The sequence below is a fragment of the Hemicordylus capensis genome, chromosome 6 (genome assembly GCF_027244095.1).
Source record: "Hemicordylus capensis ecotype Gifberg chromosome 6, rHemCap1.1.pri, whole genome shotgun sequence".
Lineage (NCBI taxonomy): Eukaryota > Metazoa > Chordata > Lepidosauria > Squamata > Cordylidae > Hemicordylus > Hemicordylus capensis.
This window is the reverse complement of record NC_069662.1, coordinates 142,851,008-142,867,420: the sequence shown is the minus strand read 5'-3', so window position 1 is coordinate 142,867,420 and position 16,413 is coordinate 142,851,008. Positions and strand designations below refer to the sequence as shown.

The 16,413-nt window shown below is 43.1% G+C and overlaps 2 protein-coding genes across 18 annotated transcripts in view; one reads left to right on the top strand and one right to left on the bottom strand.

Moving 5' to 3' along the window:
• Window positions 1-10,938, top strand: part of LOC128330086 (protein adenylyltransferase SelO-like) — a 52,265-nt gene extending 41,327 nt beyond the window's left edge. For 6 of the 9 annotated variants that reach the window (XM_053262371.1, XM_053262370.1, XM_053262364.1 and 3 more), the window contains 2 exons: window positions 7,411-7,490; window positions 7,708-10,938. In XM_053262371.1, the coding sequence (XP_053118346.1) occupies window positions 7,411-7,490; window positions 7,708-7,830 (203 nt within the window). In that variant the 3' untranslated portion in view covers window positions 7,831-10,938. Of the gene's footprint in view, window positions 1-167; window positions 5,884-7,108; window positions 7,298-7,410; window positions 7,491-7,707 lie in introns of those variants that run through there. The other 3 variants (XM_053262367.1, XM_053262365.1, XM_053262368.1) reach the window with 3 other exon arrangements.
• APBB1IP (amyloid beta precursor protein binding family B member 1 interacting protein) overlaps window positions 9,974-16,413 on the bottom strand; it is a 104,852-nt gene continuing 98,412 nt past the window's right edge. For all 9 annotated transcript variants that reach the window (XM_053262360.1, XM_053262361.1, XM_053262353.1 and 6 more), the window contains 2 exons: window positions 14,527-14,618; window positions 9,974-11,800 (listed from right to left, as the gene is read on the bottom strand). In XM_053262360.1, coding sequence (XP_053118335.1) covers window positions 11,237-11,800; window positions 14,527-14,618 — 656 coding nt within the window. In that variant the 3' untranslated portion in view covers window positions 9,974-11,236. The remainder of the gene's footprint in view (window positions 11,801-14,526; window positions 14,619-16,413) is intronic.

Here is a 16,413-nt window from a genome sequence, read left to right as displayed (position 1 = left end):
GACAGTTTCATTGTAACCTGCTTAAAGTAATACCATTTTACTTAACTTTGTTTTTCTGTGTAAACCACTTTGAAAACTTTGGTTGAAAAGCTGTCTATAAGTATGTGTAGTAGTAGAGAGAGGTACTGTTTTCACAACCCTACTGCTGTCAATTTCCTCTTTTGCAGTGGATGCTAGGACTCAGAGATCTAAAAACCAAAGTTCTGTCTAGTGCTACCATTTAGCCTTCTATAGCATCACTGGAAACTTGGCCACCTGGGCAGGTACATAATCCATTTTGCTTGTGGTGGCCCAATTATGTTTTCAGCCAGATCACATTTTGCTTTCATGTTGCCTATTGGTGAAGTGTGACTGCTCATATTTTAGCTGGGCATACATCTTCAAAATGTCATGGCGTTCCTTCCCATTCTTACAAAGACCTTGGTGGAATGCTCAGGTGGTCACTTTCCCAGAGACAAAATGTAATGCGAATGGCAGAAAGAAGCAGCTCATGTAAGTTGGCTCATAGGAAGGATGGAGTCATAACTCAGTACAGATCACATGTCCTGCGTGTATCACATGCAAAGTGTACTTCTAAGGCTGACATCCAGACCATCAAAGCACAAGCACATCTAGAAGGGAAGGTCATCAAAATTCATCCCTCATGCCTGATTTGCTGGTGCTCAGTGCTGTATTAGTAAAAAACTATCAGCAGCGCTAGTGCTTCTTCTCACATAGAGCTGATGCTTTGTTAGTTTGGATGTCAGCCTTGGAAGCATTTGAGAAACAAGCTTTGAAAAGGGAAAACCTGCCTCATTCTGCAATAGCTATGCTGCAGCTATATGTGCCTTTTAATGCTGCTAACCATATGAGATAGCAAAAAACAGATTTGCCTTTCATCACTAAGATTTATTAATCTGCCCTGCTGGTCTTCAAGTATAACAGTATTTTAAGCATGATGATAAGGACATTAATCTGGCAGACTTGTGGACTGTGGCTGGCATTGATCTCCCATTTCATATTAGCAGCATACAATTATTCCTGCATTCAGCTTAACATCAATGTTTTAAGCACATTTATTTTTAGTAACAATTGATGGCTGAAATTTTAATCCACTTTTCTTGATTCAATGATGAAGCTGCCTTTTCAAATTTTAATTTGCTATTTTGTACTATTTTAACTCTATTTTAAAAGCCTTTTTTCTTGGCTTTCTTCCTCATAATTTTTAAATTGTTCCAAAATACCACGGATGTACTGTACGTATCATCTTATGTATACACATATTTAAACAAAGTGGTCTTATCTTCCTTGATTAGCTTTGCAGAGTTCCAGATTATTTCACCATATTTACATACCTTTATTCTCAAGCACTCAAGGTGGCATATTTTAATTATAAGCCACTTCGAAGGCCCTTATAAGAGGAAAAAGGACTAAAACTATTAATGTAGTACATATACAATTTATAATAATGGTTTACAATTTAAAATACATGATAAAAAAAGGAACAGGGAATGAACAGAAACATAAATTCAGATACCAACCTGTGTTCCCTATAACAGGGATTCCCAGATGGTGTTGACTACAACTTCCATAATCCTCAGCCAAAGGCCACTGCAGCCATGAATGCTGGGAATTGTAGTCGGCAACATCTGAGAATCCTCGTTACAGGAAACACTGATACCAACTCATTCATGCTGTTACATAATGTGAGATGACCTTCACAAGGATGGAATTTTAGAAGTATGAATGTCCCTAGCATGAGCAGGGGCGTAGCTAGGGGAGACGGGTCCTGTGTTCATCCCTCTCTTGGGCGGCCCCCGAGAGTGAGGGAGACAATGAAGAAAATAGGGAGGGATGGAGCTGGAGGGCCCTCAGGAGCTGGGGGCCCATGTTCTTTGAACACTTTCATTCAATTATAGCTACGCCCCTGAGCATGAGGCATCTTGTTTGTGTTGGGAATTCTCTCTAGTAGAGAAACCCTTTTTCAATTATAGCAGAGTGCACAGAGGCACAACACAGCGGATTTAGTTAGGCATGCGTGTATGCTGAGAGTAAAGTAACTTGGAGCCAGTTCATAGTTTCAAATCAATATATAAGACATTGATTAGAGAACTCCATTCTAGATAGGAAAGTGAGGAGTTAGGATCTCTAATCTAGCTAGCTAGCTGCATGCAGATAGATTCTGCATCTTCTCTGCACACATGGTGCAGGGAGAGGAGCTTGCTTGCATGTTGCAAGGTAGAAGGAACAGGAAGAGAAGAGAGAGGAAGTGTCCCTGAGATTAGCAATCTATATTCCAAAGGGATAGTGTCAGAACAGTAGAGAAGGGATGACCAATGTCTTGACCCTCTAGCCCTCTGACTCACTAGTCTGTCCTCCAATGGCTTTGAGACAAGAAACAGCACAAAGTCCTTAACTTCCAACAGTTTGTATGTTATAATTAACTACCATGTGGTTTAAGGTAGGACTTGCAATCACAACCCACCTCTGCAGGGGTGAAGGGCCTATTAGGTTGGCCCACCCAAGAAAGTTATTGGATCCAACAGGATTCCAAGAAGTCTTGGAAGGGTTTAGAGTTGGTTCTGTCAATGCTCCTTTTTAGGCTGTCAATGTTTTCTTTTTAGGCTGTGTTCTTTGAATACATCTTCTTAGGTAGAACAATGTTACCAGAGTTCCCCTAACTGGGATTTCTGTTGTTGCTGCTTTTAACAGGAGGCCAATTGAAACAAAATGAACATTTAGCCAGGGACACTTATGCCATAAATTTCAAACTAGAAATAACAGAACTGTGAAACACTGCTGATTTAATTTCTCATAGCATTCGCCCCATATTAAATAAGATAGGATTTAAGTGATGAAGCTGATTTAACAAGTAAGAATTCTTTTGGCTGTTAATTATAAAGGGGGAACTAGTTTGATGCTGACATCCCTACTTTAATTGCAGAAGAAAATTACAAGTCTTTCCAATATTATCATTCATGCACTTGATAATTAAAGTCTTAAGTTTGTTTACAGGAATTTTCATGGATCCCATGATTCAACCTAAACCCCCTTTTGGCTGAGCATTTGTTGTTCTGGTGGATAGAGAGTGGGTTAGTGATTTGGCAGCTTCATTTTCAGATTCTGTCTGACTTTCACTTACTAATCAGCTTACGGCATGCTAGAGAGGAAACATGGCTGCCGCCATGTTCATTGCCACAACGTTTGATTGCGATTCAAGATGTTCTTCCCAGCCTTTTGTTTATGTGGTCATTCCTGACCAATTTTCTCTGCATGTTTTCATTTAGAAGGATTGAAAGGCAGCCATCTTCCTGTTGCTACTTTTCTTCATTTGACAAATTTCCAAGGGAGGGAAAAGCTTTTACTTATAATAAGAGTGGGAAACCTGGGTGATTTAAAAAGCAATGCTATATAAGAATCATTTAACCAGAAATGGAGTGGGGGGGTGTCTTTAATATGAAATTCCTCCTAATGTCCACCCTAAATCTGTTTCCTTGTAATTTTAATCCATTGGTCCTGCACTCAGGAGCAATAGAGAACAGGTCTGCTCCTTCTTCTATGTGACAGCTCTTCAGATATTTGAAGATAGATATCTCTTCCCTTAGTCTTGTCTTCTCCAGGCTACTTTCAGTTTAGGTTGAAAATAAACTAGGATTATAATGCCAGACCCAGCTGATCTTGGTTTCTTCTAACCAACTTGCTTGAAATAGCTCCCTGCTAACTAAGCACAGGGGCATCTTTCAAAGCGGTGATTCTCTTGTATTTAGCAGTGGGAAAACAACAGGCCCTATCCAACCCAGTGCAGCATCCCTCCGGTGGCTGCTGCTGGTGGCTGCCTTGTGTTTCTTTTTAGACTGTGAGCCTTTTGGAGGACAGGGAACCATCTTGTATTATCATTATTCTTTTTCTGCATAAACTGCTTTGAGAACATTTTTGTTGAAAAGTGGTATATAAATAATAGTAGTCAGTAAGCGTATTGCCACTTTTTACATTTCAGATTCAGGGAAAAAAATGCAGGGGGGACCATTACCACACACCTTTTGAGTATCATATGTTAGCACTGGAAGTTAAACATGGCATCTAATAGAGAAACTGTCTATACTGCTGTAGAAGTCATGCATATCACATGTTAAGATACTTGCTAAAACAGTTACATTATGAAACTTCTCTTTGCCAAGGGGATTGACCCAATAATGTCCCTGTGGAATGCTTGTGGGGTAGAGAAAAGTGCTTCTTGTTCTTAAAAATAGAATTTTGTGAAGAGAGTCATCATTATCTTCTGCCCACTGCAACCTTTCTATAGTCAAGGTTGCTGGCAGCTGAAGAAGACCACTTAATGGAATGGGTAGACACTCACGTGCATGTTTTCACTGCAAAAAGCTCTGAAAATGTGTGGTATGACTCATTCAGACATTAAGTGTTGGGGTTTTCTGCATATTCCACATGCTAGGGAAGTGGTCCTCTCCTCTCCAGCTGTAGGGGGGGTGGGGTGGGCTTTTTGCCCCATGCTTTGGAAAGGAACGACGCATGAGTTGGCTAGCCATTGGCTGGAGGGCCGTTGGGGGGCAGGACTCGGACTGCTGATGCTGCTTCCAGCCCGCCCCAAACTTAGTCCTTTCACAGGAAGCGATCCCTCCCACCTATCCCTGGCTATAGTGTGGGCTTCTTCTGGTTGCCCTTTTGGGGACTGGGTAGGAGATTTTTGACTTTTGATAGATTGGCTTTGTTCAGGGGGCTTTTTTTGCCTACCTCACACTTTATGCCCTAGTTAGTTAATTGGGTTGGTTTCCTTGGTCACAACAGCAGGTACAGTGCGGTTTCTTGGGTAATTGAGTTCTGGTGAGCACCTTTTAGGCACGTGTTTGGTTTAAGGAGGAGTCTTTGCCAGTCCCTAGAGGCTTTCCAGCTCAGGAAGCGCTGGTTGATGGCTAATTCAACCAGCTCTGTGTAAACCGCCCTGAGCCATTTTTGGAAGGACGGTATAGAAATCAAATGAAATAAATAAATAAATAAAATAATTCCAACCTGCTAATGGAATCAACAACCTCTAAGGCTTTCCAGCATGAGGATGGTGAATCCTACTGCAGGTGCCTGCACATTAAGTGGGCTAAGATGGGCAGCAGGTGGCCTTAGGCTGGATGCTGCCTGGAGTGGAGGTGTCTCGCCCTAGGTACGGTTGGCTGATACATAAGCAGTGAGTCTTTGGGACTGCACTGTTGGGGTGCAGTGCCAGTCCTCTCTCTTCTTGTTATTTGTAATTAATAACATTGTGGCCCTATTTGTAATCCATAATGATGTCTCGTGTCTTTATTGTCCAGGTGCAATACAGGTATCCTTTATCTTTTATATGCAAGGACATTATAGAGCTTTAGTGTTGGAATCTAGAAATGTAGTATACAGCATGGATGTCAGAAAAGTTAAGCTGGGCAAAAGTAGTGCAAAAGGGCAAATAGCCACAACATTTTTCACAAATGCAGATCAGGGACCAATTTAAATACAAATACTTAAACAGCTGCACTGACCGCTGATTCCGGGCAAAATACAAAGTGTTTGTTGATTATTACCTTTAAAGCCCTGAATGGCTTAGGTCCAGATTACCTTAGAATGCCTTCTTCTCTATGATCCCCACCGCATGTTGAGGTCATCTGGAGAGGTCTGTTTCCAGCTGCCACCGGTGTGTCTGGTGGCGACTCGGGACTGGACCTTCTCTGTAGCTGCTCCTGGGTTGTGGAATGCACTCCCCACAGAAATTTATGGTTTAGAAACATAACTGGCCTTTAAGAGAGCCCTTATAACTTATTTTATTGGTCTGGCCTTCCAGGGTTTTAAAATTGCTTAAACTGTTTTAAACTGTGTTTGAATTGTTTAGATTTTATATGGCATTAAATTTAATTTTTAAATGACTATATTTGGTTTTGGTTTTGAAAACTGCCCAGAGCTGTTGGAGGGGCCTGTATAGAAATGGAATAATAAATAAATAAACTTGCAGGTGGGAGGGGTGGGAGATAGTCTACACTGCAGTTGATCTGCACCACCCTGAAAGGTTTTATATGAAGAGCAGGGAACAAATGTATTAAATGAATATATAAAATACATACAGAAATGCCACAGGGTTGATTAACACCGAGGGTATTCTGAAGAAACAGAAAGAGTAGAATTTTGTAAACTGCCTGAAGACATTTTCAGTGGGTATAAAAATGTAATGAATAAGAACATAGGAACAGCCCTGCTCGATCAGGCCCAAGGCCCATCTAGTCCAGCATCCTGTTTCACACAGTGGCCCACCAGATGTCACTGGAAGCCTACAGGCAGGAGTTGAGGGCATGCCCTCTCTCCTGCTGTTACTCCCCTGCAACTGGTACTCAGAGGCATCCTACCTTTGAGGCTGGAGGTGCCCTATAGCTCTTCGACTAGTAGCCGTTGGAAGACCTCTCCTCCATAAAGTTATCCAAACTTCTCTTAAAACCATCCAGGTTATTGGCTGTCACCACATCTTGGGGCAGAGAATTCAAGTGGATTATGCGTTGTGTGAAAAAGTACCTCCATTTGCTGGTCCTAAATTTCCTGGCAATCAATTTCATGGGATGACCCCTGGTTCTAGTGTTATGTGAGAAGGAAAAGAATTTATCTCTATACAACTTTCTCCACACCATGCATGATTTTATAGACCTCTATTATGTCTCCCTGCAGTCGTCTTTTTTCTAAACTCAAAAGCCCCAAGTGTTGTAGTCTTGCCTCATAAGAAAGGTGCTCTAGGCCCCTGATCATCTTGGTTGCCCTCTTCTGCACCTTTTCCAGTTCTACAAATAAATAAATAATAAAAAATAGAATTTGAATACCTGAAGGTGCATGTAGAGTACCCTTTACTGCCTGACAAAATATCGGGCAGCACTATGAAGAATGACATAATGCTAAAGCAGCTATAGCACCATTTATAATGAGCTGAGTAAGACATAACCATTGACCACGTCCCCATCAGATATAACAAACATGCTTTCTGTTGCCGGGCACTTAGGGCTGCTCTCATGATCCCAGTGCTTTAGGGACCAGATATCCCTTAGGTGGCTTTTAGTTGGGCCTTACAGTGGCTTTTAGTTGGGCCTTACTTACTCCTTCTTGCCTTTGCCAGTGCCATCTACAAGCACCTGCAGCAGCAGCAGCAGCCAAAGGAACTCCAGGCAACACAGGAGAAAGTTGTCATATTGTACCTGTTCAGGCAACATTGTGCTCAATCCTAGCCCTTCTTGATAATAAAATTACAATGAATGACAGCTTGTAAACTTGAACTTTTCTTCATATTAACTGCCAGTCCTTTGAAATCCTTAATTACTTTGGTATATTAGCACAAAGGAAGATGTGGATTTCAGTAAGTTAAATCAAGTGGAAAACCCTTGCTAATTCTTCTGTATGCAATTGTCTTTTTGGTTGCAGGCATTAATCCTAGGTATGTGCTCAGAAATTGGATGGCAGAATCAGCTATTCAAAAGGCCCAAAGGAATGATTTTTCGGAGGTAACAGGTTATTTACTTACAGTCTTGCTTTACTTCTTATATTCAAGAGTCTAAAGTTACCTTCATAGCAGATTGACCAGCCACAGTTTCACAAGTCTGTGAGTGGGGCAGGTAGTTGTTTCACTGTGGACTGCATGTCCTACATTTAAAAATTATGCACCAGATGTGCTTTGTACTTCTATTTCTGTATAATGCATTTGTACTGTTTTACTTTTAGGTTTGCCTCTTGCAGAGGGTTTTGCAGCATCCCTTTCAGATGCAGACAGTGGCTGAACGAGCTGGTTATGCACAACGTCCTCCTGCTTGGGCTAACAAGATTAAAGTTAGCTGCTCATCTTAATGAAGAGAACCTGACACCAAGATGAAATTAAGAGATGAATCCTCCTAATAAGACCAAATCATTACCAAAGGACATAGTTATTTTTTGTTCAGGTTTACATTCTGTTAGTATTCCCTTCTTGTCATTCAGCACCTCCATTTTCCTCTTCCGCTTTCAAGACCCTTGTCTTGTTCTGCTGCTTCTATATTTCCTGAAAACCAGCAGTCTCCCATCTCTTACCCTTGCACTACTGCTGCTGGAAGCAAATTTAAATGCTCTCCTTTTTCTCCTTCCTACAACTTGAATTTCCTAACAACCAGCTTATCATGCTCTGCCCTTGTAGTGCCATTATAGCAATAGCAATAGCAATAGCACTTACATTTATATACCGCTCTATAGCCGGAGCTCTCATGGGCATTGCTGGCAATTTCATCTGTGATTCGAGTAATGTAACTTAAAAAACAACAACACCCTAGATCTTTGCTCTCGGAGGTAGATAAAGTTTTCATTTAAAAGATTTTGAAAGCAGAGAGAGAGAGATCCCATCCCCAACTGAAAGCCTCCCTTGGTATGTCTCTTCCCTAACCCCAAGCCGTTTTTTGTGCTTGTGTGAGAGATTTTTAACTTTTTAAAAATGATTTAAAACTAGCTTAACTCATGCAGATCATCTGCACGCTAGTACTTCATTGCTCCCCTCGCTCCCTGTCACAGCTCCCCTCACCTCAGAGATCTCTCCACCTTCATCTGAGCCACACTCCTGCTCCTCTTCCTCCATCCCATTGCTTCCATCCCCCTCACCACACTTGGTCTCTCCTCCATCCCTTTACTCCATCCCCATCATCCCTCTTGGTCGCGGCTGCAGTGTTGCTGGCACCTATTGGCTAAGCTGCAGCCCCCTATCCCCAGAGACCTTCTCACAGAAAAGCAGAGGTTGACCGGGCCCTTCTTCACTGCCACCACCACTATGGCTGCTCATTCCCCTCAGGCTGTTGACAGGCCCAGGCCTGTCCCTTGCCTGTCTGCTTCCCTCCGCCAATGGCCTCAGTAGCCCCCAACAGCAGCTGTAGTTGACTGGGCCCTTCCTTGCTGCCAACAGGCACTGCCATGGCCGCTCGTTCCCCTCAGGCCGCTGACAGGCCTGGGCCCATCCCTTGCCTGCCTGCCTCCCTCCACCAATGGCCTCGGTAGCCCCAAACAGCAGCAGTAGTTGACTGTGCCCTTTCTTGCTGCCAACACGTGCTGCCATGGCCACCCATTCCCCTCAGGCCCATCCCTTGCCCTTCCTCCTTTCTCTCTCCCCCCTTCTTTTTCTCTCTTCTCCACTTCCTCTTCCCCTCTTTCTTCCCTTCCCCTGCTTTCTCTCCCCACCACCTTCCTGAATTAACAGATGTTCTTCATCTTGTTTCCTCATATAATTCACACAATGGCAGCCTCCTTCTCCTGAAAGGGATCTTTCCTCCCAGATAACCCCTCTCTTCACAGACCCCTGCCCACTAGATACAGTCCTCTCCTCTACAGTCTTCCAACCAGTAACAGTTGCATTCCAACTGACCTTAACCATCACAGGTTCCTCCCTGTTATCTGCATATGGAATCCACACCGCCCAATCACCACAGTGCCAAATGCTCCTCCTCCCTATCTGCATATGGAATCTCCACTGCCCAATCACCACAATGTTTCTGCTCATAAACTTGTGAGATCTGCCATACACAGGATTAGCCATGGGTACGCCTTAGAGAATTAGATAGATAGTTAGATAGATAGGCTAGTTTGCTTGCTTCAAGGACTTTGATTTATTATAGACTATATTTGCCCTTTATAGCAACATATTTCCTTACAGTCATAGCACTTTGATTAAATCCCTCATTGGCAAACTAGTTCACAGCAGAGCCATTCAGGCAAATGGAGAAACAGGTAACACCTTGCTAAGAGTATCATACTTGGCTTCCAGGCTGCTAGTTGGTAGGGTCCAAGTTAAGGGGCCCACTTTACTTGTAAGGATCTTTTAAGTACCATAGTCACCAAGATCTTAAATTGAAATTTTGAGAAGGCATATAAAAAGTAAACCCCCAAAGGAGAAGCATCCACTTTTCTAAAGACTGACTTTGTGTGCAATATCTTTAAATAGAACTGTAGTGCTTGTTGATTAACTTGACACTCTGAAGACACAGAAGAGGATTTTATTTAGGAGTTGGCCGTGCAAATGAACAATGCAGAATTCAGGTAAATCATAAATGATGAAAGACACACAGGACAGGATAAATTATGTAAAAATATTCAGATAATTATAAGGCCTTGGAGACAAATGCCGAGGTGTCACTTAAGACAATCATTAACCTGACAGATGGCGTGAGAGGAAAAACTGAAGCTCATATCTCCAGTAGGTTCAGCCTAGCATTAAATCTTTTAAATAGTATCTGCAGGCAACACCTGTGAGTATCACTGAAAATAATAATCAGTTGGATGGGGGTTGCTAACTTCAAAAACATTGGTGAAACATAGATGTGGCATTTTGTGGACAGTACAGTACAGATGTATAATAAAGCTTTGGGTAGCATATTTCACTTTTCATCCTTAAGGCTAAAAACTTTCAGCCAAATTTTGGGAGGCTTTGAAGATGAACAGGTTATGTGTGAAACTAGTCTCCTTTTTTTGCCACCACCTGTTGAGTGTGTGTGTGGGCAGGGGGAGGTGGGAATTGTGGCCATAGGAGCTTTGCTGCCACCTGCAGGATAGGTTTTACACACACACACCCCCCACACTAAGGTTCCCCATTTTCTCTATCTGCATATGGGGCAGTGAAGATGGGGGCCCATTTTGGTTCAACTTTACAAAATGCTTTTTTTCCAAAGAGAGGAAGCAAAATAATAGATCCTGAATAATATTTCTACTAGTGCCGACCATTTCACAAAAGGAAATGTGAGAATTGCCAAGCACTGCTCTCAGATGTTGCAAGTGCTGTTTCAGAATTCTGTTTCCCCTGAGTCCTTCAGACCATGCTGGTCCTCACAACTGGCATGGTCTTGTACAGGACAAGAACTGGCTGTGAAATCGACACAGGCAGTGGCCTAGGACATATCTGATCAAGTGCATACTTGCCTTCAATAAATGAGTTTGCCTTTGAGCCAGCACATGTCTCTGACCTTTTTGCTGCAACAGATTAACAGAGCTACTCATTTGGAGTCTGTCTTTCCCCGAGATTTTTCCCATGCTTCTGATGATGTACAGCATTTCACCAGGAGCATGGGAAGTCACTGTCTCATCAAGTCCTTGGGAAAGAGGAATGCACAATGCCAGGATGTGATGGAACAACTTACTATAGCACGTACTCCTCTGGACCACCAGGAAGAGCTCGGGCTGCTTTTCTCAGACCATCCTCTCTGCGATCTCACAATTAAAACCACATCCAATATTTAAACCATAAACCTCATGAAGTTTCACCTCTTTTCTTTTGCAGCGCTCTCATTAGGTCAGACATGAAATCTCCTTGTCCAGCTGCATCCCCCACTAAAGGCGGCTTACTTTGGTTTTGTCCCCCTGCCCGCCCAGCATCATCATCTTGCCTTTTAGGAAGAGGTGGCGGCAGCTTTTTTCTGATTGGTGGAGGCACACCGGAGGCAGAGCATGAGGGAGGAGGTGGTGCTGCTGGTGGCAGCTGTGGAATATCACTGCCGGAAGCAAAGCCAGACGGTGGAGGAGGGATAAAATCGGGAGGCGCGTCATAGAACTCGGGGGGTGGGGGTGGTAGTGGAAGGTCATCCAGTTCGGGAGGTGGGGGTATCAATTCAGGTGGTGCTGGAAATTCTGGTAGAGAAATTGTGCTCTCTCTGTCGGTATTTGTGGGTAGATATAATGAAGCAGTAACCGCAGAAGATCTTCGTTGAGGAGGGGTGGGTGGGTATAACCCACCAGGTTTACGCTGCTGTTTCAGTTGTGGTGTGGTAGGCAATGCTGGTTGCTTGGTGTTGTCAATGCTGTCTGGTTTCTTAACCTTTTAACGAAAGTGGGGGGAAATTAAATGACTGCTGCATGGTAACAAGGCAGAGTAGGAGTTACAGTCCCTAGGTATAATGTTGATAGGAATAATGTGTAACTAGGAGATTACCATCTGCCACTCAACTGAGAACCAAAGATCAAAAATAGGAACATAGGAAGCTGCCATATACTGAGTCAGACCATAGGTCCATCTCATTCAGTATTGTCTACCCAGATTGGCAGCGTCTTCTCCAAGGTTGTAGGCAGGAATCTCTCTCAGACCTATCTTGGAGAAGTCAGGGAGGGAACTTGGAACCTTCTGCTCTTCCCAGAGTGGCTCCATCCCCTGAGGGGAATATCTTACAGTGCTCGCATTTCTAGTCTCCCAACCATATGCAACCAGGGGGGATCCTGCTTAGCTAAGGGGACAAGTCATGCTTGCTATCACAAGACCAGGCCTTCTCTCATGGGCTCATTTCTGAGCCAAGGAAATGATGCTTTCAAAAATGTCCTGATAAGCCCCCTGAAACTTAGCAAACATTTGTCTCCACCCTCTCACAAAAATGCCTACCTATTTTTGCCCCCTATGAATCCAACCTGAAATTAATGGAAAATTCAGGCAAGAAAACCTGCTTCATCTGTCCCTCTCCAGTGAACAATTTCACCTAAATTGTTTGGACCAGCACTAGTTCAAACATTTTACTGGACTGCATTCTGTTTTCTATGCCTTATGGACTGTGGCAGAATCAGTGGAAAATAAGTGCACTACAGAGCAACTAATTATAATTTTCCCTGGTCTGCATTTGTCTAGACAGAGATGGGGTAGGCATTAGTCTTGCTTGCACTTTGCTAAAACCAGGTAGTCCTACCAATCCTTCCTTTCATACTAGTCACAGTTACTTTCTCCTCCACATTCTTTTATCACAAAAGACTGGAACTTCTTAACCTCCAGCCACACATTGTACACAAACAGTGCAGAGATGAGCTGTTTGATCTCTTCCAAAGTAGCCAGCCCAAAGGTTAAAAGGAAAACGACATGGTAAGTTAGCAGTTCATTAGGTGCGTGTTTGCTCTGGCAGAATATTATGGGAGCTCACATTCACTGTGTGTTTGCTAGACTATGTTATTAAGATGCAGAGAGCCCAATGGGCATCTTCATTCTCTTATTTGTAAGTGGCACTGGGAGCTGTTAAAGGTTACTGTGCAGATGTACTCCCTTAACTGATTCCTAGCACTTCCTGCCTTTGTGTGTATTCATCTGTAGAATGGCTTCTAAGATGATTAAAAATCTCACTCAGTAACAGTGAGCAGATACACAGGAACGGAATAAAACCTATGTGGAATGGATTTTATTCCTTCATCACCTATGCACTCTGTTCAGTCTTAACAGGAGTACTACATTGTGTATTCACTCAGAGCTCTCTTGGGGTGGAAGACGCATTCACAACAGAGCATTTTATTTTGGAATGTAAAAGCCTCTCCCCCCCCCCTTTTTTTTTACAATGGCCCTAAATAAGGGTGTGAAAAATGGGTTATATCAAAAATGAATCCTAAAAGAGTTAGGATTCTCAAGTCCCATTAAAATAAAAGGAACTTCAGTCAGTCATGACTCGTCTCATTTATTTCAATTGTGTTTGTTTTTATTTGTTTTTATATAACCCCCTTCATCCTAAGATCCCAGGGCAGTTAATAAGATTAAAACTATGATTAAAAAAACAACCTAAAAACAAAACAAGCATGGCTACAATTTAAAAAGAGAGCAGGAGGGAAACTCATTGGGCAGTCTTCAGTTTCCTCCTAAAGGCTGGGAGAGAAAGCCCTGCAGAGCTCGGCCTCAAGCACGTTCCACAGCCTGGGGCCAATTACCAAGGAAACCCTGTCCCGTGTGTTCAACAAACAGGCCTCAGCAGGTGTTGGCATGCGGCGCAGAGCCCTCCCAGCCAATCTGGTCATGTGGGAAGACTCCGCTGGGAGCAGGCGGTCCCTAAGAAATCCCGGGCCCCAAGTTGAGTCTTCACTAACTTTCTTAGGATGCAGTCCCACAAGCTTAATGGCAAATTACTGCGCCAGGGCTGAGCCCTAGTAAGGCTGCCCAAGATCGTGCCGTCAAGTTGGATTTAGCCCATAAATACCAGGACTAGTAGAAATCCCTTCATTGGCCAAGAAATGCTTCTGAAAGCCTCTCAAGATTGGAAAATATGTCATGATTAACAGCTGATGACTTTTAAAACTGCAGTCACAGAGACGGGGGCAATATAATAGGTATTATATATCGTGAACAATACTTTCCAAAAGCTTTTGACAAAGCCCTACAGCAAAGACTCCTAAGTAAAAAAAAAACCCTTAACAGTTCTAAAGAGTCCTCTTATGGATCAGTAACTGATTAAAAAGGCAGAGTGTAGGACTAAATGGTTCTGCAGTGAACCAGTGGAGCATCTGAAAAAACCAAAATCAATATTAAGAAGATTGCAAAATGTCAAGACAAATTAATAGAGAACAGGAGTATCAGCGGCTGTTAAATGGAACCTCCATGGTCAGAAACCACATACCACTGGCACTGAGTATTGATGGTGCAAATACACAAGAGAGAATGGCCAACTGATTCAGATTCTTTTTGTAAACTTGCAGAAGCACTGGGCTTCCAGTGCAGTTGGAAACAGAGAGTGATGGGTTTTAATATACCGTGTTCTGATTTATTACAGCAATTCTAATATACTTATGTTTAATAATTTTAATTTGTACCTTTGCCATCTCAACAGGTTTTCCAGTCTCTGAAGCTTCTGCTGTAGTGCAGATTATGGTTTTGGGGACCTGTCCATTTGCCTGAGCACTACCTATGACATGCAATAAAGACGAAAGAGCAGACTTGTTTATGGCTGGGAAAGGGAACCAAAATTTAAGTAGTAAAAGAAAGAAAAATCTTGTCATTCATCAAATCATTGCAGATATACATAGAACATTGGAGTAGCCTCTTACACATGCTGTTTATAGGAGCTGTGAATAACGTGACTTGCTCCAACTATGTGAACAAGGAAAAGTAGAGTAGAAGAAGGTTTTGTGGCTTATCTAGAACAATAAACTCTGAAGTTTGGCAAGGTTTTTATGTGAATTCTTCAGTTTAGTCTGGGTTAGCCAGTAACAATATATGAGAGAAATTGTTATTATGCTTTAATGCCCACTTTGCTTTATGTTGAACTGAAACAGACAAGTGCAAACATGTGCTTTAAGTCAGAGGTTCTCAAACCTTTTGATACGGTGACCCCCTAAAATAATATATAAAGCTACATGCCCACCCCCACCCCCATTTAAAGGTACTGCTGACATACTTACTAATGATGTGTAGACCAGAAACACATTGCTGAGGGTCAAGCAATGTTTTTCCAGTCTAGTGGAGCTCTGCCAGAGTGCAGATAAACTCTAAAAAATCCTGGTGCTCTTGCACAAGAGTAGAAGAGTGCCTATGCTTGGAAGCATGGCAGACCAGCACAGCGACTAGTGCTTCACTGACATTAGGAGCACACACACTTTATTAGTCAGGATGTCAGCCATTGATTTGATTAGGCAGAGATAAATAAAGCACATTTACCTTTTAACCGAGGATGAGTTTGTTTGCTCCTCAGTTTTTCAAACCTGGGCTTTGTGTTGAGACTGCCAATCTAATTTTGGGCTCCAAGTTGTTTTTCACTAGGTATTTGCTCATTATAGCAATAACTGCTATGAACTCTTGATTCACACAAGTAGGAATCAAACATAGGAAGCTTCCATATACTGAGTCAGACCATAGGTCCATCTCGCTCAGTATTGTCTACCCAGACTGGCAGTGGCTTCTCCAAGATTGCAGGCAGGAATCTCTCTCAGCCCTATCTTGGAGAAGCCAGGAAGGAAACTTGGAACCTTCTGCTCTTCCCAGAGTGGCTCCATCCCCTCAGGGGGATGTCAGTGCTCACACTTGTAGTCTCATATGCAACCAGGGCAGACCCTGCTTAGCTAAGGGGACAAGTCATGCTTGCTACCACAAGACCAGCTCCCTTCTCCAAGCAAAGGGAGTCTATATTTCCATCGCTTTCTCACGTAATCTTTTGTACTCATCTTGCATGCTAATCCAAAATGCAGGAGAAGAGAGACTGTGGAGAACATAAAGCAAAGAACTGATCTGACTTCTTCAGGGCACGGGGAGGCAGACGGGGGACAGGAGCTGAAAACACCAGCTGAATCCTGCACTGCTCACCAAGCCAAGGACGGTACCGCAATGACACCTCTTTGGCCCCTAGTGCCTCCTCAGAGGGAATTCTCGCCTGGCCCATCAGCCAAAGAAGTGCCTCTGCTGTGCCCACCCTTGGCTTTGTGGGCAGCAGAGGAGTCAAGGGCTTGTTGGCTTCTGTCTCCATCTACCTCCTGTCATCCCTGTTCTCCACACCTTGGACATCTTGGGTAAGGCCCCTGCCCTACTGACAACTCCTCTTGAGTTGAGGCCCCTGCCCCCCAGTTTGAGAACGCCTGGCTTAAGCTACATCTACTATACAAGACTAATATACAATCCTTCCAGGACCTTGTACCTCTATGGTACACTTTGGGTTTTTTGGTCCAAATGATAGTACTACCTCAGGGTAAGACAGGCTTTCCTATGTT